Genomic DNA, 24,214 nt, shown 5'->3' with positions numbered 1-24,214 from the left:
GGAGTTTCTCCCTCTTTCACACAGAATCTGCATTCGTCAGTTTTTACTAGACTAGACCAATTCTCATGTCTTCCTGAGATTATTGTGCTGTAAACAAGCCAGCCCGAAGTCAGTCTCACAGTATAAAAATTCTGAAATTTTTTTTTAATAATCTGAAAAATTCCGCTCTCTTTGCCTTCTATGCAGGTTATTTGGAATAAGCTCCTGAACATTGGCACAGTAACTAATCCATCAGAGAAATGATCCACATCATGTAACACTGAGTGAAACACTTACACAGCGTTACTAAAAATTAAATTCAGGCCTAAGAAAAGGGCCGAAATAATTGTCAGATGGCGTTTAGGTCATATACTTCGGTAGATTTCATTGATTCTTCTTAATGAAACCACAATAATAGTATGGTAAGATAAGGAGAATCTTTTGGACGAAAACGCTTTGGGGCCAGGTTTCATTGTGGTCCTACGGTCTTCTCTGTGCTGTTCTTGATCAATAGATGAAGACGGTAAAGTTTATTTTGGATACTTTTCGGATACTCAATTCTAGCTTTCCAGGAAATGTAACAAATGTACATTTATTTGTATTAGTCCTGACACATCTGTTCTTCTTTACTTTGATTCTGGAGGTGATATAACCAACAAGCGTCCGTAGCTTGGTGGTTAGAAGCGTCGGCTCTGTATTTCGCAACCGCAAGGTATTGAGTTCGATCCCGGGCTAGAGAAGGAATTTTCTAGTCCATACCGGTACGGTTCACCATTCACTGTAGGGTTCGAATTACCAGTGCTGTGCCTAAGGTGGCGTAAGGACACAGTTACAAAGCCTACACTGAACACAACTGATTCTCCGAACTCTTGCAAGCCACAGAGCTTCTGAGGGGTACTTCGGTACCTATGGAGAATCAGGATAATATGAATGAATATATCCTACTGACTATTGAAGCTAGCGCATACTCTACAAACCGTTTTATTTTTTTGGCTTGTTAAACCTTCCTTCTCAAAGGGTACTCACAATATTATATTCAATATGAATGAGTTCCATAAACCATCGTGCTGCACCAATGCTAGCAATCGAATTTTTCGCTGGCTATTTCAGTATCTTCTCTTGCAAAAAAGAAAACAAACACATCCATGATAAATTATTCACAATATAAAAAAGCAATGATGATATATTCCTACAAGGCATCCATTTAAATCAGATCAATAATACACAACACCAAAATTAGTAGATACAAAATATACTGAGAGTTAGCTGAAGAACTGATTGTGAAGTGAAGACCCATCCTATAAAACGAAGTGGAAGATGAAGGGAAACATCAGAAATTTTAGTAATAGCCCAGCTACTTTCATTTATTACGTGTTAGACAACGATATACAACAGAAAAATATTTTCAACTTACTGATGAGAACGGTGTTGCAACTGGCCATAAAAAAGTCGATAACGAGTTCAATAAAGAATCAAACAGACCATGACGATTTCGCTGAAATATTAGAAAATAAAATCGTTTTTGTGGAATAATGGAAAAAGAATAAGTTTTTAGCAGAAATTAGTCGAGAATGAAAATTAAGGCTAATTTCTTCAAACAAAAATTATTATTTATTTATGTTGAGCCGATGAGTTAAAATAAATTATTACTTGGCATATGGAATGACATACCTATAAATTGTGGTGTGTGAAAATGTGAAAGGATATTTTTAAAGGCGACTTTCGCGATTGTTTAATTTATATTGCTGAAGGACCTCTGATGCAAAAGCGTATTCGGTCTCTAAACCTATCGTGAATATCTTAAAAGTCTCTAGCTTTGTTTTTTGGAATATTACGGTCGGCTGAACAGACTTGATTTCGACCACGAATTCTGAATTCAAACTGTTTGTTACCATTTTCGGCCCAAAATTCGAAAATCACATATATTTGGAAAACATGAATATGATCTTGTTCCCAGAAACAAGCACCCAAATTCTTTGTGCAAAATTTCATCAGATTTTTTTTCAGAAAGTGTGACAGATTTTTACGTTAGTATTTCAGATACGTTGAATCGAACTTGAATTGAATTTTTTTAGGAGATTAGGACAAGATTGTGAACGAATCATAATACAATCTGAACAAAATATTGCTTTTCTTAATTTTTTATATCCAGATTACACAGGGTGTTTCATAAATATTGCTAACAAATTAAGGATTTCTGAGATATTTGGAATAGGTAAAGATGTCCTGCAGACCTTCGTCCGAAAATGTTTCTTTTCCAAGGGCGTTACATATTTTCTAGCAAAATGACAAATTCCTGGATATTTTCGAAACGTCTTGTGAAGACTGCGCTCTTGTATCCTAGGTGCAGGCGCTCCATTTCCACAATTTTTGTAATTTTTGAAATTTTTGCTTCACTAGAATGTTTTTTTGAATAAAAAATGGCTTTCAGTTTTTTAATGAACAGTGATACATCCTATAGGATGTGCCTGTCTTTCTAGACACAGCGATCAGGGTAACTAATTGAGTTCTGTTTACCAAATGATGAGTTGTATGAGTTTTCTACCTGGCTTAGGAAAAATAGTTGAGGACGTATGAAACGACTCAATGAAGAAAGGGAAAAAAAATATAACATATGCTAATCGAAAATCTGGATTCCGAAGAACATACACTAATGAACAACAGTTACCGAACATGAACATACAACAGAAGGATTTCAGAATAAACATAAACAGGCCATTGGAATAATACTACTTGTGTTATTAGAGTTTTCGTTAGAGTATGACAAGAAGTGCAAGAAGGTTTGGCCTTCAAGCTGATAATTGCGGGATATTCAATGAAATAAGAAGAAAAATCATGAATGACGTGAAAAAAAAAGAAACTTCGATGTCAAACTAGATGATGAACACTCAATGCTCAGGTATTCGGAAGCAGGCATTCCACAAGGATACACTACTTCCGACACTACTTCATAATATACATAGGTACTACATATATCTGATAAACTGAAGAATACAACATTGATACTACAGGAATAGCATTGAGACATACCACAGCATATGTCATGTACCAAAGCCGCAAATGAAATGAGTGATTGCAGCACAATATATAGAATTGAAGTGAAAGGACAAAAAAAGTCAAGCAATTCTTTCGCAAAGGAGTCGATTACGAATGAAAAGAATATGAATCGACGGACAAGAAATTGAATGACAAAATGAAGCAAAGTACCTGCTACTTATATCGGATAAAAGACTAACCTGGATATAAAAGATTAATTATACTGTCATTATATTGAACTGAACAGTTAACTTATTTTCACCAATAGGAAGCTGCAATGAATCGGAACAAAAACATTCAAGATAATAAGAGCCGTCGCAAGTACTCAGGTAATTTATATAGATCGGTTATATCGAGCTATGCAGCAAAGATGTACCTACTTGAAAAGATAACAGTGAAGAAGAAATATGTATATAAAATGGGTAATAGAAGTCCCTTGTTTCTCAAGGGGCAGGAAAAAAACTAGGCACTCAAATAAGAGGTAGTAACAGATTTCATCACACACACACACACACACCCATACTATAAGACCAAAGAAGATCGGTGAGTTTTTTTTCCAAAAATCCAAAAAAGCTTTTCGACGCAAGATAATTACTGAGTCAATCTGTATATGAAATCGGTGGAATCGATTCGAAATTTTCATTACTTATGGACCCAGCTTTAACGAGACTATGTACCTATGCGGTTTTTCAATAAGAGGTACCAGATATTGAAAAATTATATTTATAATAGGGTGCTATGGTTCGATGACAGTGAGGAGTTGATGTGATATACTACCAAAAGCCGGTACCTCTTGTTGAAAAAGCCTATACTAAAAAGACATTTTCGAGTAACGTTGAAAAAACACCAATTCATAGTTCCAGGAATCCAGGTAGACCAATTCGAGATACTTATATGATTTTTTATGTTTCATTCCTCTTTTTGGAACCCTCAAAATCAGATTGAGTGCACAATTTGAAAAAACGTTATCGAGTGACATTCGATAAATGTAACGAATTTCTCCTACTTTTCCACAAAATTTATGTATTATTGTATAAAGGGTTCAACACTTCAAGAGGAGTTATACTGTTTTTTCGAGCACGATGCAGTGCAGTACTGTTGGAAATAAGGAACTAAAGCGATATCATTCTTCATTGTAGCATATAACTAAGAGTGTATTCTAAAAGGGCATTGGGGGGTATCTATTTATAAAACATCTTTATCGTCTGTGAGCCATTTCTATTTACTTCTACCAGATATGGGTATGGGACTAACACGAATAATACAACTTCACTTGAAATATGATATTTCAGACATTCGATTTTTGAGTAGGGTTCAAATAGATCTCTTTGATACAGGACTAATGAAAATGTTATTTTTCCCCCTTTTTCAGGTTCATCTGATCTGACGTTCATTCACAAGAATGGCTTGTTATGTTTTCACTTTATTGTTATCAAATAAGCGTTTTGTTCATACATCTTTATGCCATACAGGTTGTTTACTAAACTTACGACAAAAATGCAGGAGGTCCTTGTCCGTGAAAAATAACATTCCAAAGTAATATGGGGTCAAATATACACTCCATCTTGGGTATGGGGTGTAAAAAATAGGAACCTTTTCACGTCTCAGTTGATAAAATGCAAGGATTCAACAGATAACATTTTACAAAGGCCGATAAATGCTCAGACAGAAAAATTTCAATATTAATTTAGCCAGAATAACAGTACAGAGCGTGCATACTACAAGAAGTCTACCCAAATATGAAAAAAATGTCTAAAAATGCGTCAATTTTTTTCGACAACCCCTTAAAGAATGAGGTTTGTAGCTGTAAATTTGCATCCTGCGAAAAGTTAAGTAGTTTTAAAAGGTAATGTAAACAATGATGACATTAGCCTATACAGGGTAGTCCAACGAAACCTTAACACCTCGATTTTCTGACTTTGAAATGACTCACGAAATGTATTCGCTGCTCACGTTGTGCAACTGGTTGCCAAATTTGACGCTACTGGTTCAGTCGGAAATAAAAAGAGGGTGCATGAAAGAGGCGAAGCGGGGGACGTGCTGTCTTGGTCATGTAGCAATGGATCCGATCTTTAGTAATAGGAAATTGTCCGATGTATCTGGTGTTTCACGCACAACAATTACGAGAACCCTTAAACAATTTATAAAGTCCATCTTTATCAGATAGATTGGTTCAGGAACTGAATGCGGACGATCCCGATCGCCGACTCCATTTTTGTGAAGTGATCAGTTAAATGATTAACGGTAATCAAAACTTCATGTTCGATATCTGTTTTTCGGACGAGTGTTCATTTCACCTTAACAGCATTGTAAACCGGCATCACTGTCGGTATTGGTCAGATGAAAATCCAAGATTATTTCGTGAGGTGCATACTCAGCTTCCCCAAATATTAAATGTTTGGGCGGGTAGGTATTTATGGAAATAACATAATCGACCTTTTTATACCTGGTAACCTCACAGGCCAAATTATTTAGATTTATTGGAAAACGCTATTTATCCAGCCCTCGTGCAAGTATTGCAGAAGACCATCAAACGATGATTTTTCAATAAGATGGCGCACCACCTCATTTCGTTCAACCACCGCGTCAGTTCTTCGATGGAAATTTTCCTCACGCCTGGATTGGAAGAAGGCGATATATGGTGTGGCCACCCTGATCACCTGATCTGGCTCCATTCGACTTTTTTCTATGGATTCACCTGAAATCCAAGATTTACGCTACCCAGCCTGAGTCACTGGATGATTTGCGAACTCGGATCATTTATGAATGGCGTCAAATTACACCAGAAACCTTCAGTAATGTACGTGAACGTTTTCAGTAAAACTTATTTTACTGCATGAAAGCGAATGGTGTCCATTTCCAACATTTAATAAACTGATCTCAAAAGTAAGTACTCTTCAGCTATTTTACCTGTCATTTCGGTATCGATGGAAATCTTGAAGAAAAATGTCAGTATCAGATAGTACTCGATAAGATCTTCAACATGAGGTATCGCACAACCCCTCATGACTATTCAAAATCAACCCCCGTTTTGTCACATTCGCGAAATGTCACGACGAATGTAAGAAACTTGAAGCATTGTTTCGTTTCCTAGTCCTGTATGCCGTTAATAAAGTTTTTTATTTTATTGAATATGGAGGACACTCCATACAACATATTGAAAATTTCAACGAAATATTTCTCGTCCTTTCAATATTATCAAAGAAAACGTAAAGAAAGTTCCCATCTGATACCCCATATCTCAGAAGATGTGCTTATCTGACCCCACATTTCTTCACGAAATGCTTCCGGATAAGTAATCATTTTCTTCAGCGCATAAGTCGGAGCAAACATCCAATTTTCGCTGATTTTTTCCTCCGTTCATCTAGCAACAGTAAACTGTATGGTCGAATCCTCCGAAGTATAGTCGAGCAAGAATACGCATCACACGAAATAGAAGAGCAGGCAGGTTTCCGCACAGGACGATCATGTGTAGATCATATTTTCAGTTTGGTTCAACTAAATGAAAGGAAACTGGCTACAAACAGGGAGGTCCACCTGCTTTTTGTCGATCTAACAAAAGCCTACGACAATGTCCCTACCCAAAAGCTCTGGCAAGTATTAGAAATGTCCTCAATAAATAACACAGTCATACAAGCCATCAAACAGCTCTATAATCAGGCAACATCTCGAATAAAGCTAGGTAAGAGTATGTCCGAAAGTTTTCCAATATCAAAAGGCTTACGACAGGGATGCTGTCTGTCCACCACGTTGTTCAAAATATATCTGAACGAAACGCTACGGAAATGGAGAAAATCTTGCAGTGGTATGGGAATACAACTTAACGATATAAAAACTTTGTACACTCTTCATTTCGCAGACGATCAGGTGGTAGTGGCCCAAGACAAGGAAGACTTAGAATTTATGGCAACAAGACTCTTCGCCGAATACGAAAAGTGGGGACTGTCTGTGAATAAAACGTTTATGCATTGGGCAGAAAGCAGATAGTTTACACTTGGAAGACAACATAGAAATTGGAACATGTAGTGAATATACTTACCTGGGTGCTCAAATTGATCACACCGGCCGAACAGAAACTGAGATTGGGCTGAGAATATTGAAGGGTAGAAGGGTCATTGGATGTTTGAACTCAATATTGTGGTCCAAAAACATTTCGCGGGAGAAAAAACATCAAATATATAATTCCATCTTTGAGGGTATAGTGCTATACGGCTGTGAGACGTGGCAATTGACTAAGGGTGTGGAACGTCGACTTTTGGCCCTTGAGATGGATTTCTGGCGACGATCTGCAGGAAAATCCAAAATGGACAAAGTGAGAAATGAAACGATCAGAAATATAATGCAAGTTGAAAGAACCATCATAGATGAAATCCAGAGAAGACAGCTGATTTGGTACGGGCATGTGGAAAGAATGTGCGACGAGCGCCTACCAAAGATGATACTGAAATGGACACCACCAGAAAGAAGAAAGAGAGGAAGGCCCAAAAAAACGTGGTTTGAGGGAATAGAAAAGGCTATGTCCGAAAGAAATCTACATCCAGGGGACTGGCAAGATAGAAAGGCTTGGAGATTAGGAACCGGAAGGCGTAGGACGCTATGAACCCGGATATATATATATATATATCATCTAGCAACCCTTAATCTAAACAATGAAATGTATGTCTTCATTAAATGCTCCATTCATATTCCGGGAAATGTAATTGGGAAGATTTTTCTTTATTATATTTCTGACAAATACCAATTAGTGTATGACAAAAAATATATCAAGTGAACTTTCATGTTCTAGATTCCATGAATAGGAGCTTAAATAAACACATCCCTCGAAATCATTGTTATTCTTGAAATTTAACTAACTGGGAAGAGGAGTGGAGAAAAATGAGGAATGCAGAGGTGGATGTCAAAGCGAGAAGTGGAATCGTTTAGAAGAAAGACGAGATCCTAATCAGGATATTTGTTTTCCTTATTCATTCGATTCAGAAATTCTAACAGAATGATTACGCAAAGCAAGTTTGGGTGAAGAATACAAATCGGCTAATTTTTTATTTTGAAATTTTATTTTGAATATTAGTTCGGATAGAATTCTTCTTCTTATTACGCCGTCTCCCTCCGAAGGTTGGCGATCCAAATGGCAATTGTTGTCTTGGAAACGGCAGCTCGAAAGATTTCAGCCGATGTGTGACCAAACCATAGATAGAATTGTTGTGTCAAAAGATATCCAACTAAACTAAGACCTTTTTCAATTCACAAGAAAATGGAGAATATGTAAAATGTAAGAGCAATTGAAAATTAATAAAATGGAAGTTGAGCGATCATCTATTCTTTCGTTGTAGCTATGATATTGTTTAAATGTTTAAAACTGAAAACAAATCGATATCCAATCGTTAATTGATATCCTATTGCTCGATCTTTTTGTGACAGATGTGGATGAAATTTTTATTGTCGAGAAGAATGTTTAAGCTTATTGAATTTTTACTTCTTTATATATTTTGAGATCAATGACGATCACTTAATAATATAATACTTATATCAAGAAGTCAGAAGAATATCATTGGAAATTCTGCAAAGGAACACACATTTATTACTTTACTCATCAACTTATTTTGGGTTGGGACAATGTCAAGTGGCTAATGGTACTCAATATAGAGAGGGGAAGTAATACCTCAAAAATCTCCATATACATTTATTACTTTACTCATCAACTTATTATAGGTTGGGACAATGTCGAGTGGCTAATGGTACTCAATATAGACATAAGGGGAAGTAATACCTCAAAAATCTCCATTTAAAAACGGCATTCACTTTAGTTCCTAATTTACGCATTCAGTTTCTTACGTGAAGACTTGATTTTTTTTATTGAAGTTAAAGGACCTCTTGATGTCACCCCGTGCCTTTTTTTTTCAATTTAGTTGTTTTTTTATGAGAAAAAACTTCAACCTTAGTGTCAATAAAACTTGTTTTCATAATCATTTTTCGACTTTTTTTCGAAATATTTCGATAAAAATAAAGACGGGGTGGCATCAGCGATTCCATTCTTTATACAGCGTGTTCTAAAAACTCTATGACAAACTTTGACAGAAGGTAGCTGTGCTTCTTTTGAACATTTTTTTTCCGATGAATGTAGGTCCGATTCGTTTTCGTTTAGGAGTAACAAGCATTTGAAAAAATTTTTTTTTCATGTTTTTATTAAGTAGGCCGACAGAAAATATTGGTTTTTTAATTACTCATTTGACAGTTGTTTCACTAAGGATGGTATCAACAATAATCATAATGAACATGTATGAGCACTGCAGAATCCATATACCATTAGACAAAGAAAATTTCAACAGCGTTTCAGTAAAAATGTTTGGGATGGAATTTTTAAAAACGATTTGATGCCAGTACATGTTATGAATGATCGTTTGAATGCAGATTTGTATAAAAATTTTTTGGAGCACAACCTTTTTGACTTCATTGATGACTTAGAGCTCAACATTGTTGGAAATATCAGTAATATCAGCACGATCGTGCACTAACTACCACGTAGAGGGAGACAAGTAGTCAGTTGGCTGAGTAAATGGATAGGTCAAGGAGAACCAATACAATGGCCATCGCATTCTCCTGATTTAAATCCCTTAGATTTTTATTTATGGCTTATTATAAGAAGCTGCTTCTTTATCATGTTGAAATCCAATCTCAGCAACAACTACTTGATAGAAGTCAAGATGCAGCAAACAAAATACGAAACTACCCAAATCTGATCCGCCGAGTAACAGCATCTTTAGTTTGTCGATGTGAAGCTTTCATTCAAGCCGAAGGTGGGCATTTTGAACAATTTTTATTGTATAAAAATTTCCATTTATTATTATGATTTGAACATAAAAATATTATTTTTCAAATGCTTGTATCTTCCAAACAGAAACGAATCGGATATATGTTCATAAAAAAAAATGTTCAGAATAATCACAGCTACCATCTGTCAAAGTTTGTCATAGAGCGTGTAGAACACCCTGTATATTGCAAAGATCTTTATTGCGATGTATGCCAAAATTACGCTGAAATTAAGGAATAACTGAAAATTATAGCATAATCCTGATATTACCTCTCACATGGTAATTTCTACTTTTCAACTGACTCAGTACTTAATTCAGGCTATTGCTCAAAGAAGTGACATATTTTCGTACCTATTTGGGGTAGCATCCGTGAAGCAACCAATGTCGATCGTATTGATCTCGAATCGTATGAACAACTTCCCCTTAATTCACTGAATAAAGAATTATTCTTCAAATGATCATGTATTTTATTTCGAATAATTCGTCATTTACTACCGTACGTAAAAGGAACTTCAACAACGTCACTCACTCCTAAAGTGTATGTCATTAACCTTAAAAAACATTAAAAAGGAAACCTCGAATTGAATAAGTTTAACCATTTAATTGCTTCAATAAAAATGTTGAGAAAAAAACACATTTAACCTGATCCTCCCCAGAAGAAAAAAGTTTTCATTTCTCGCAATAAAAGTTAGGGTGACCATTCAATGAAAGTAAACTACCCTCCACCCTTGTAGATGATGCAATGCGAAGTACAGGAAAATTGCATATAAAATGGACTTATTTGAGAAAAATAAACAACGAAGATGCGAATTTTGTGCGTCCCTTTTTACTTTGGCTGTCAATATCGTGCATGAATGTTGCTACTCTAACTATCCGTTTACTTCCCTGTAAAAATATACCGAGTTGTTCCAATGACCACAAACATCGTATTCAGATGAGGTGCTTAATAAAGAATAGTTATTTTCCTATCAAGTGCGGAAAGTGATACTTGCCCGCACGAAACTGCCGTTGCCCGAACGATGCGAAGCAGAGTTCGGGTAAGCAGTTGAGTGCGGGCAAGACACTTTCCGCAAGAGTTAGGAACAATATTTTTTCTACAAGCGCTTGAAATATATAAATATATCCATTTCACGAAACAGATTAGGTATATCTCATTTGATTGATTCATATATAATGACAGACCTAATTCTGCATGTGGTTACTATGAGTTTCTCATCGTTGACGTTCTGTGCATAGAAACACGATAGAATTTAATTTACTCTATAATATTTGCGTGCGGGAAAAACCCCTGCTAATCCATTCCCGCACGCAAATGCGTGCGGGAAAGAAATAGCAGGCGTTTTTCCAGCACCCTTTGGGAATGCTCTTTGCAACTTGGAATGCGTGCGGGAAAAAGGTTGAACGCGCACGCTTGTAGAAAAATATTATTCCAGCACTGAACAAAATAGATGTCAGAGTATCCAGGCACGGAGAAAAATCGCTCCTGGGAGAAAAATCTTGCAGTTGTGCTAGTTGTGTTGTTTATATCCATTGCTATTGATATAAGGATACATTTTTTCGCCATAATATTCTACAGATTTCGAACTACTCCTGTAATGGATCTTGCGATTAATGTTAGTTCGATCCAGTTTTTCCTGGATTTGTGTCATATTCGAATAAATATTTCACATCGAGGAAACTCTTGTCATTCGAAACTGAATATCATCATAGATCAAATAATTTGTTTCTATAATTCACTGAGAAAATATTAAATTCATGATGAATAATTATTATCAATAGAGCCATACTCAATCATTAATCGTTATATTGTTGTTAACGATTGATGTGCGTGGAAATTGGAAATAAATTTTCCTTGTGAAACAATGGCTTGAATAAATTTTTTCACATTGGTGAACTCGAAACATTCTCATTCATATTATAAATGAGATATCTCGATAAAACGTTTATTCGATTCGAACAAATAAGCTGCGTGTCTCTGAAACAAAGCAAACGTTCGATTGGCACGAATACAAAAAGGGTAGGTACACGAAATGTAGAGACGGGTAGCACTAGACTTTGGGGTGTTGGTTTTCAGCTAATTTTAACGAAGAAGGAAGTTGATATACTTTTCAAATTACACGGAATGAAAGCCAATTTCCACGACTCTAAGATACGAATGGCAAACGCATATTTCGTGCGTTCGTTGAACTATAGGTACTACTATTATACTACTGGGACTATTATCTAAAATTTGAAATCATTTATGATTATGACTGATCGTGAATTATATGTAGCTATCATCAAACTGCCACAAGTTTTTATTGGAAACCATTGAAACTCAAACGCAAAAAAAAGGGAAAAAGTAATTTTACCACATAAACTGTCTGGAACTGATTAATAATTCCAAGTGACTCAGAAAAAGAAACGAAAAACAATAATACCAACTACCAATGCCAAAAAGTTCCTTCAGTTTACCATTTTTTGTTCTTGGAATAATTGCACCAAGTGTTTAAATCAATCAAAAGCTTCAACTTGACACGGTTATTGTGACAAATGCAGAAAATTTCATTATCGGCCCAGCAAGAAATAAATGGGAAAAATATTCTTCATCCGATTGACAATCGATACTATACAGGTGCCCCAGGAAGAATGCAACAAAATGAGACCATAAGCCGATACTGTCGAGGTAAGTTTATATTATACAGGGTGATTCATAACTATTGGGATATAGGCTAAGGCAGATTGTTTGGACCAAAATATGACGATAGGACCAAATATACCTAAATAAAATATTCCTGTGGAAAAAGAGAGAGGGCGTTAAAAATGATTTTTTTATTCGTTTTTTGCCAATAATTTCATTGTATATTTCTTCATCCGTTTTTAAGAAAAACACAATTGAACAGTTCGGAGCATGGGAAGGGGATTTGAAGTAACGATTTATTCATTTTATTTATTTAATTCGACGATAAAGCATAATTAAAAACAATGTAACATAAAAAAAATAAACTTAAATCAAATGTTCTACGTGGCCTCCTCCGACTTCTATGCCTTTTCTAATTCTTTCAATAAAGGACTTCCGACCTTCGAAGAAAACATTATTCTGTCCCCTTATAAAAAAATCAACTTTATCTTCCTCTATCTTTTTCCACAGCAATATTTTATTGAGGTATATTTGGTCCTATCGCCATATTTTGGTCCAAACAATCTGCCCTTAGCCTATGTCCCAATAGTTATGAATCACCCTGTATTATATCAACAGGTTTTCATTGCCTAAGATCCTTCGTTTGGGATACACAGAGTGATAATAAGATGTTGAATGAGATTTCATAGTTTTAATAAATTAATTTGAAATTTTACAATTGTGTTACCCTTTTCGACCGCCATCGTTCAAAAATATTGCTATTGAAAAAAAATTAGGACCGGAATTGGAATATTTTTCTCTTTTTTATACAGGGTGTTTCACGAGTAAACGGACAAACGAAAACCGTAAATAGAGGGCATCTTAGGTAATGTTTCCGATATACAGGGGGTTTTCTAAAATTTCTAGAATTTACGTTTGGCTATAACTCCTGATGTTTTCGATCCATTTGAAAATTTATTATCAACTTGAAGTTGTTAGTTGTAATGAAACAAAACATTAAAATTCGACAAATCTCAGTACCGGACTCATTGAGTCTATATCCAAATTCAAAGTCATGAAAAATACCCTGTATGTAGTTTTTCATCATAATTTTAATATTTTAGTTATCTGCATGTACGATTGCCTGAAATTCAATGCATCGGTGGTATGCCCCATCTGTGGATTATTTTTAATGAACAATTGTTTTGTGTTTTGTGGCCTCTTGAAAAAACAGCACTGCATAAACATTGATTTGGAAATGTTCAACTGACTTTTTTCGTTCTCGAAATATAGCTTGCTTCTGTTTTTCATATTCATAGTATAACTGGTTATTCAGAATTGTCATTTACAGTGATAATAAGCTTCATTATCGATGATGGACAAAGGTAGAAATAAAAACTACGCTATCATAAAAAAAAATATTTCAACTAGATATCTTCAAAATGAACCACTTTTTATAGTCAACTTGGACCTCAAGTACTTTTCCGGATTTGTTTATACCTCATTCGCCCTTTCAATGGGGGTAATAATTGAACATTGGAATATGATAAATGTTTTTTTTTAAATTCTTTATTGATTCCATTATTGCCATCATCTATAAAGATTTTGGTCTTATTACTCTTTGTTATTGAAACATCCATCATATTCATGCACAAAAAAAGTATTTATCAGTATCGCAGGTCCCTTTATCAAGTTAAATAGTTAAAAACTTTCAGAAAGTTTACTAATAGAGAATATGAGGACGGAAAGATTGGAAGGGGAGGAACCCAACATTGGCCTGCTTGATCCCCTGATTTGACACCCCTTCATTTCTTTCTTTGGGGATATTTGAAGAACAAGTTCAATGAAACAGATATCTTGACAATTATTAGATCGAATAAGTGCTGCTTGCGATGAAATTCGTAATAATTTTCTGATGAAGGAATCTGATATAGACTCCGAAACGTTACTATATATAATTATAAAGTTCTTCTTTTCAGTTCATTGTTAGGAAACAATTTTTTCTACTTGATTTGCTCCTGACAAATTAGTGCAAGAATTTACGCAGGTGCCAATCGTTTATTTCAATTTTTTATTTGATTTTGTGACCAAATATTGAGCTGGGTCTGGTCTGTCGAGGGATATCAATATTTCTTCTTCTAACTATACGTTCAGAGGCTTTTGGACGCGGCATACGTAACTTGCGGTGAATTATGGCGGTAGTGGGGATTAACTATGGTTTAATTGTGGTTACTTGGGTTACCACATCTTAACGATGGAGAATATGACGTTTCTATGAGGTCACACAGTGTTAACCACGTAACCTTCCTCTTGAGTGGGGTAACCTTTAGGGTTTGTAGTTCTATCTGCTTTAAATGAGTGAAATGAAATGAATATTGCTCCATTGATGTTTTATGGGATTCACCAAGTTTTGAAAATATAGAAATGGATGCTACTGATAAATGAATTCCTGTACCAGACAGAAAAGAAATAATAAGGGAACTAGGAGATAAACTCATTGACTTTTGAGTTGCTGTTATATGAATAACAAATAGCTAGCTTATTTTTCACTTTTCTAATTTTCAGAAAACTCGACGAATTTTCGAGAAAATATTCACGGAAAAATTAGGCACCAATGTAGCACAAATCATTCCACTTTTTTTTAGGAACAGAAAACAGAATTGCTGGGTTAACTTTTTTCTTCATTTTCGATTTTCCGTGAAATGTGAGGAAATCTCGAAAATTCGAACGGCACAACTCAGTGCATGCTATCACAAGCAGCACAATCTATCTCAGTCGTAAAAACCCATTTGTCGTGCTGGGCTGGCCCATTCGATACATTTTGTGGAATATCTTGATAACCGTATGGAATTAACAACAAATCTCCACGGCACAAGGCAGCACAATTCAGCACATTTTTTTTTTCGAAAATCGAAGTGCTGGGCAAACTTCATGCACACACATGAACTTTTATCCTTTATCTCTACGCTGACGAGACCTCCAGACGACTTAATTGGTTGCTCGCCTCCAAATTAAAGATGTTTCCATTCGCATGAGCTTCTAAGGTAGCCGCCCTTACCGAATATCTGGTAATTGGATGAACTTTAGCTCAGACTCAACAATATAACACCCAACACGAACACTTTCTCAGAAGATGGAAACTCTCCACCCCTGTCATGAAACTCGTTGATCGAGCGGCTGAATTACGAACACAATTTATCCACGTGACATTCTCCCAAACCAACAGGAATTCGTCTGATCGTTTTTCCATTATTCCTCATTGAATATCGCTCTGCCGGAAATTTTAACTAACAATACCCATTCAGCAAGGTGCACTCCAATTTCGTTCAGATTAAATTGTTCGAACAGCATTCAGTTAGGGCTTGTTTATCGGATAGTTTCAACAGGAAATAGTCGGAATTCACTAGGTAAGTATTTTTTATTCTGCCATTCTGTTGGAATACTGGAACTGATTAAATGAAAACGGTTTATTCCACTGTACAGCATCCTCACAGCTGGTCGTTTTATCTCCCCAAGGTTTTTTCACGCTAGCCAGTGATATATTCCAAAACTTAAAATACATCACTCGTTTTATTCGCAAACTTTTTGAACTCTTGGAATTTTCAAGTATCTTCAAGTATAACCAATTTAGAGAAAATCGTTTCTGAAAGCAAGTAGGTATGCTATTATAATATAAAAAATGGAAGGTAGGTAAGTAAATACTGTTACGAACCGTTGAATTCAATTTTTATTTATACAGGGTGTCCGCGCCATGGGGCAGCAGTCGATTACTCTAATTCTATTAACTTTACAAAAAAGAGAACTATACAAAGTGTTTCGTTTATTCTGAACAGCTATTAACTTCGTTATTTTAAATGGAACACATATATTTTCACATTTTGAATTCCCTGTTAAATTTGAATATAAGTTTGATAATATAACTATGTCTGAATTTTCAACGGTTTTCGCGAAATTTGACTTTTTATTAATATTTTGACACATTGAGGTACTTTCATAAAGGACTATAGCTTCGACCCTATTCTATGTAATTGATTCAAATTTGGACTGTGTCTAGTGAATAAATGATACACTGAAATTTTTTTTGTAAATAACCATGTTATATACAGGGTCCACGAAAACGTAGATCCATTATCAAAACAGAAATTCATCAAAATCTTAATTTTTTTAAATGGCAACCCATATTTTGCTTCTGCTCATTATTTAAAACAACTAAAAGCGAACAAAAAATTTTTAATTAATGAAGAGAAAAAAAAATACGGGCTGCCATTTAAAAAAATTAAGACTTTGATGAATTTCTGTTTTGATAATGGATCTACACTATGTGAATTCTGAGAAAATAGTTCTTTTTGTCACAAACAGAAGAAGGACTAACGTTGAAAAAATCCATAAATGTGTAATGTCATCGATTCAGCTTGTTATCTGTGGTTATTATGAGGGGAATTTTGTTGTTTTTGTTGTATGCCTATATGGCATATAGCAACAGTGAAAAAAAAGGGTTTCTTTTAACATCAAGAAGCTCGGTACCGCTAAACTATACAGGATGTTTTCAAAGGTGAGGCTTGGTTAGAAGGTAGAACTCATCAAAATAAGTCGTTCAATCAAAAATTGTCGACATAAAATATCCAAGATGGCTGAGGTAAAACCCCTACAAGTTCGACAAAATTTCATTGAATTTCAAGAACGGGACTGTGGAAGGTGACTCCGGCATCGCCAAGACGAGACAAAACATGAACATATGTCTTGACAATGAATGGTTCAGTACCAAGTTCATCAGGTCACTTTTGAGAGAATCATAATTGTTGCATCGTGCAATTAGGGTGACAATCGAGGCAGTTTCTTGAAAGTGCTTAAGTTAGTTGTCTTGAAAAAGTGCTATGATGTTTCCCCATTTCATCCCATTTTTATGACGATTGTTGGAATGTTCGAACGAGAAGATTGTGATGACCATTGTTATAAAATTCGTGAATAGTTCAGACGAATTTATTGATGAGATTTTGAAGTATTATTTTATTTTTTACACTTGTGTCCTAAGTCTGTTCTGTCAGTTGGTATCGAAATGAGCCATTTCATAAAATAGTGTAAGTTATTGAAAAGTAATGAGAACAATTCGGCAATGCTAAGTTTCCCTTTTCATTACCACGTAAATATCGAACGAGCCAATGTCTTAAACGAAACCAGATGGTCGAATCAGGAGATAAGTTTTTTCCCACTGCTTTGCGATAATTCAGCGGTCTAGGGTCGTATCAGAATCTATGTATTTTAGTAGTCCTTTTCAATTTTTTTCCACTTTGTCATTTTGAAAGTTTTGTATAGGTGATTTTTGGTGAAACGCTTCATTTTGATCAGTTCTACCTTCTGTTGAAAAAAATCCTCACCTTCAAATACACCCTGTATCCTGTATATACAGTTCAAGACTTTATATTCTGTATATTATGTATCTTCGTAAAATATTATTTCGCGTGCTTATTCCTGAGAAAGAGAGCGACATCATTTTGGGTTATTTTCGAATTTGGAGCAGAATTTGGACCAATCCCACAGAATTGGTCCTCATTGTTGGAGGAGTCCTGAAGTTTGTAAAAACACACATTTGAAGGTGTTATTCTACAAGCCGATGATACTATAGTAGTGGAAATCAGCAATGAATTCTTATGTGACTTCCACAAGAAAAGGTAGGGTGGGTCAACTCAGGAAATAAATGAAGAACAGCTGTCAAAATGTTCATCGGTTCTACAAACAGCCGGAATGAAAATGAACAAAGTATGATGTTCAAAATTTCTAACATTTATTTTATTCTCGTACTGTATGGTTTCTCTTGAGTAGTTCACGAAAAATGGATTTGCCTTCTCTCCACTCCAGTCCTCGAGCTGTGCATATCATCTGCAGTCGCGAAGGGATTATTTTGGATCCGTTACGGGATATTCATACACATTTCAGCTTCCAGCGCAATTTTTCATACAATCTCATACATAATGAAGCATGAAGCTTGAACCTTGGTCTCAGAATCGGTCAAACTAACTGGAACTGACGTTTCCTCGGGGCCTAACAAATCTCAACGGAAATGTTTATGAAGCAAGGTTGCTTTCGTGAATTTCATCGGGGCTGCAGGAGCTGAGACTAGAAGGGTTATTTGTGGTTCAGTGTTGAATTAAATACATCATGTTATGGAAGAAAAGAATTCACATTCCAAATACTTTATAGCCAATGTGCAAATAGGATTATCCTATTTTGTTTTATTTCAATTCCTATTTTATTATCTATTACTGTATAATCTCGCCTCCACAAGTCTTGCAATTTCCATAACACTCCATAACACATTTTAGTTTGGAGGCAGACGTTTTCTGAAGTGGATTTCATTTCCTCCACTCTATCAACTTAGTAGAATGCTTCAATATATTTATTACAACCGATTACAACTAATTATTTCAAATACATACCCAATACCCACGAATCCATCGTCAGGTAGTTGATTTAATAGCAATTTGAACAGTAACGTCCGGTTTCATAATCAAATTTAAAGTCACTTTATGCTTGAAGCTTCCTTTACTGTCATTTTTAGTAGGGTTAATGGAAGCTTTAAAGTTAAAGCGGCTTTAGGTTTGATTATGAAACCAGCCGTAAGTCATACCTTGGGTAAAGAGTCAACGGTTTATGGCTTATTGGGATTCTTTTGAAGAAAATGGTGAAAACATTTTTGAATATTTCTGCTGAGGATAATTTCTTCAGAAAATGTGTACCATTTTCGTTTTTTTGTTATTATGGAGTATCTTTTATAACACTTCCGCTGTTTGGATCTTAAATGTATAGGGTGTTTATGAGCAGATCATCGAGTTGGAAAAATCGAGTTCATCGAATTTCAAAATCAAAGATGATGATCAAAGAAAGACTTAGAATGAGGGTTTACAGCCATTTTGAACTGCTTACACTATGACTTCCGGAAAGAATTTTATTAATGTTTCGATAAATAATTTCGATATTTCATTAGAATTTTAGTTTTCTTCAGTGCTTTCTGGGAATCACAAAACATCAATCAAGCTGTTCGAAATGACTCTTTAGCAACCTTCCCTTCTTTTCTACATAGAATCAACTGAAGCAGATGAAAATATAATTTTCAATTTGAAGATCTTGAGTTTTAAAAAATTCGGTTTGGCAAAATGCATGATATTCATAAACATCCTGTACATTTTAGGTCCAAACAGCAAATATTGCTATAATACTACATAATGGAAAAATTTTCAATGGTAAAAAATTTGTTCAGAAATACCTCCGCAGAAAAAATATCAAAAGAAGTGCGACACCTTTTTGACACTTGTTTCATGAGAATTCCAATAACTCATTAACCGTTGAACTTTCCCAAGGTGAGGCACACTGCTGAAATTGCCTTCAAATCACCTATCTAACGAAGCAAAGATATACTGGACACCTGTTTCTCCAAGACCTAAGAAGATTCGTGTCCAAAAATCTGCTGGAAAAGTTCTAGCTTCAGTTTCTTGGGATTGCCATGGAGAAATCATGATTGATTTTTTTGGATAAGGGTAGAACAATAACCGGAGATTACTATTCGTCATTACTGACCACTCTACGAGAAATAATTAAAGAGAAAAGACGCGGAAAGCTATCCAAAGGTGTTCTGTTTTTGCAGGACAACGGTCCTGCACACAAATCTCATGTTGCCATGCAAAAAATTCGTGATTTAGGGTTTGAATTACTAGAACACCTCCCTTATTCACAAGATTTGGCTCCATCCGACTATCATCTCTTTCCTCAACTGAAAAAAAGGTTAAAAGGTCGTCGATTTTCTTCCAACGAGAAGGTTATAAAAGCTATGGAGGTCTGGTTTGCAGAGCAAGAAAAATCATTTTTTTTTTTGCAAGGTCTAGAGACGTTGCAGGTTCACTGTAATAAATGTATCCAATTAAGAGGATATTTTGACATTGAAATTTTGTTTGGTTCTATAGTAGGCTAAGAATTTTTCAATATACCCTCGTATACCTTATCAGTATTATATGGTTTTTTATAAAACCGAGGCGTACCTATGAACACGTACCTACTTGCTCTCATTCGACATCATAACAACTTCATTACAGGTGCCTGTTACTTTTCCTGGGCGATAAAGAGTTTGGCCATGAGGGTGGAATAAAATTAATATTAATTAATATCAACTAATAACTCGAAATGAAAACACTGAAACCCGTCGATTTTCAATTTCTGGTGATAAAATATTTTGTTTTTTTTTAACCCCACAAACCCTGTATAACATACAAACAGTCCTTCATAGGACCAATTTTGACCATCAAATATTAAGCTCGCCATCTCTGAGTTAGAAAACTTGGTTTTATTGGGTCACTGATGAATCAATTAGTACAATAAAACTCTTTTTTAGGAATCAATTCCTTTTTCAATCTCGCTTGGAGTGGACTAACAATACATATTCCGGATTCAATAAGTCTCCACCTGGAATGTTGTATAACAATACACTCCAATTCCTTAAACTTAATTGACAGTCAACAGTCTACAAATCAATCGACTCAAGCGAGGTTCAGGAATATCAAAACCAGCTGATTTATTTCAATAGGATATGGTTGTTATTTATCCGCGTATAGTATTCATTTATACTTGCATCTGGAAACGTGAATTTTCTCTTAAGAAGGATCTACACCGTTTCATTGTTCAGTTCCAAATGCGAAAAAGTATATCTTACGTTACAAACCACTGAATTATATCGGGTATTTATTATAATTCAAATCAATCAGTTCGTCATCTCGGAAAGCCAAAAATATTTCTATTCGTCTAACGGAAAAAAATATAGAAATATTATTTTATCGAAGAACAAATGTTCATTCATGTTATTTACTTTCCTAGGTGAAAGGATTTTTTTGATGAACTTCCACATAAAAAAATTTCTCGAAAAGTCACGCCAGTATTTACAATTCGAAACCTGGTGCAATTGAAAAAGACGTTCGTAAAGTGCTGCCATCTTTTCGACGATAGTGGAAACTATTGTAATTTTCGCAACTTCTACTGATCGTTCAAGTGTTCTGGCAACACCCCACATTCTGGTAGTCTTTCACCCCCTACGTCTTTTATGGATGGCGAGAAAGTACCATGGTATAAGCTTCTTTAATTGTATAATTGCAGATGGAAAAAGAGATTCCGAATACTCGATCTAATGACAACAAAACCGCAGCATAATATCGAAATATTTTTTATCTATCCACCTGATTCCAGATAAAATTCACCTCGTTCAAAACTGACGTTCAGAGGATGAAAATCCAGGTATTTTCAGTTTCTCCAAATGTCATTTCGGAATAACATATTTCCTACCTCTACTCCCGAGGGAATGGCTGGGCGCTATTGTAAAAAGTTCGACCTTACCTGAATGAAGAAAATGCCATTTTCGTTGAATTCAGGATAACCTGATGATTTTTCATATCTCATGGACGTGGAATGAAGCTAGCAGAAGCTCCAAAGGCGCGATCTATAACGCGTATTAAACTCGAAACTTCAAATCAAAATTGTTTCATTATATCGGAAAAGTTAAATTCACACACAGTATAAAACATTTCGACGTCTCAATGAAAACTGATTCTCTCGAATCTCGACACATACTCTACTGATTACAACCGCCAATTGATAGGAATCACTTTGAGATTGCAGGCATTGAAGTGGTATTCAAGTGGTGAAATGTGACACGAGATCGAGGAGGGATAAGCCTTTCCGTAAAATTGATTTGGACAGATGGCAACACAATCAGAACTTCCTTCCTATCAACTATTCCGGTTAGGATCGATTCTATTATCTAGATCGTTATAAATTTATTGGATAATATAGGTACATACATATTGGGCTTGTTAAAAAGTGTTTCATGTAAATGCATGTGTTCTCAACATGGACGATAACACCTATGTTTGAGACTTTCAAGGGTGCAGTAGAAGAGGCGGAGTAAATAAGGGCACAGACTGTCCATATCTCGACTCATCAAGTGCCACCTAACCTAACCTTTCAATTTTGGAGTTCGAGTCATTCGCTTGACAAGAGAAGACGTGCTACAGTGCTCCTAGTGCTATAAAAGAGAAAGCGGACGAGAAAGTCGAAGTGTCACAGTGCCGTAAAAGTGAAAGCGGAGGTGAAAGTGCCCACTAACAAAGCTACGGAATATTTGATTCCGTCTGTGAAGTTTGTGTAGGTTCTATATTTGTTATCGGAATTTTAATTCGTTAAAATTCTCAAAGTTGGTGTTTATCCTAAGTGTCCAGAGGATTTTTTTTTCTCGTTGGTACTGCAGAAAACATCAGGTGAGCTTATTTTTCGTATCTTTTTCTGATTTTTCTCATAGCGTAGAGAATTTTTGATGAGTCGTTTTGTTTTTATGCATGAGATACATTTTTCTTTTTTGTCTTGAAAAATTTTATTTCCAATTTCTTTGAGTAGCAAAGTAATTATTAATTAGATTTTAAAATGTCTGACCATTCGGACTGCGATTCCGTAATGGAAGAAGACGCGCCAGAAATCGCTAATGTCGTGTCCGAACACGATATTTTGAGAGAGGAGAACGCAAGTTTGAAAGCGAGGGTGAATGAGCTAGATAGATGCGTATCTAGCTTAGTTGCTGAGATTAAAAATCTCAGGGAGAGGCTCGAGTTGCAGGAGGGAAATAAGGAAAGTCCTTACTCCAAAGCACTCAAAAAGAACATTATTTTGAAAAATGTCCAAGAAGTGACCTTACCAATTCAAAAACAGAAGATGAAGGTGGTCAAAACCCCTCAAAACAAAATTTCCCCACCCGCCAAAAGAGTGAGAAAGGATAGCTCCTCGTCCAATGAAGACTCAAACAAAAAAAAAGTCTTGGAAACCCCAGCCCAAGAGAAAACCACTCCAGTGGAGAGAAAAGAAAAAATTCCCCCAGTTACCCTGAGAGGTACGTCCGAATGGACGTCAATTTCCAACGCGTTAATGCGAAACGGCATTAATTACAGCAGAGCGACAACTGTGAAGGACGGAATAAGGGTCGTCCCACAAACCCCACAAGATCATCGACGGATGACTGAATTCCTCCACAAAATCAACAGAGAGTTTTACACTCTCCAACGAGAGGAGGAAAAGAAAATTTACGCGGTAGTGAGATACCTACCGCTGGATGCAGATATCCCGACGATCCTTGACGAACTCAAGGATCAAGGGATCGTCGATGCTGAGGTCATAAGGATGACCTCAAATATAACAAAAAAGCCGATGCTCTTATTGCTGGTTAAAACCCAGAATAAGGGTATCTTCGAGGTGAGAAGGCTCTACAACATGAACTGTGTTGTTGAACCTAAGAGAAGGACGACCGGGCCTGGACAATGTTATCGCTGTCAGCGATATGGACATGCCCAAAGTAAGTGCACTTTTCCATGGAGGTGCGTGAAATGCTCCGGAAATCACAGCTCCAAGGAGTGTACGCTTACCAGGGAGAACGAGGAGAGAAATGCTTCTTGTGTTCTCTGTGGAGAGCAAGGACATCCAGCCAGCTACAAGGGATGTAGCGAATGGAAATTGGTCACTAAAAAGGCCAAGAGATCGCCAAGATCAAACCAAACCAGCTCGAGGCCAACACAAAATACTCCGAAGCCAGCCCAAAACTCTTCGGAAGTGAAGAAACCCCAGGAAACTGCAACCAAAGCAGTCAAAGAGACGAAGAAACCGGAGAAAAAGACGGAAAAGGCAAAAACCGTCAAAAAAGCCGAAACCAGAAAAGGAATTTCTGGAATCACTGAGGAACTGGATAAGTTCCCGAAAAACCTCCTCAGCACGA

The 24,214-nt window shown here is 35.9% G+C and overlaps 1 protein-coding gene across 12 annotated transcripts in view; it reads right to left on the bottom strand.

The window, feature by feature from the left end:
- Positions 1-24,214, bottom strand: part of LOC123308048 (transient receptor potential cation channel trpm) — a 285,453-nt gene that overhangs the window by 194,006 nt on the left and 67,233 nt on the right. For 8 of the 12 annotated variants that reach the window (XM_044890584.1, XM_044890574.1, XM_044890579.1 and 5 more), the window contains one exon: positions 1,394-1,474. The exons of 3 other annotated variants lie outside the window; for them this stretch is intronic. In XM_044890584.1, the coding sequence (XP_044746519.1) occupies positions 1,394-1,474 (81 nt within the window). Of the gene's footprint in view, positions 1-1,393; positions 1,475-21,795; positions 22,019-24,214 lie in introns of those variants that run through there. One more of the 12 variants, XM_044890578.1, reaches the window with a different exon arrangement.

The sequence above is a fragment of the Coccinella septempunctata genome, chromosome 2 (assembly GCF_907165205.1).
Source record: "Coccinella septempunctata chromosome 2, icCocSept1.1, whole genome shotgun sequence".
NCBI classification, from domain to species: domain Eukaryota; kingdom Metazoa; phylum Arthropoda; class Insecta; order Coleoptera; family Coccinellidae; genus Coccinella; species Coccinella septempunctata.
The sequence above is the reverse complement of the archived record's forward strand: the minus strand, read 5'-3'. Positions and strand labels throughout refer to the sequence as shown.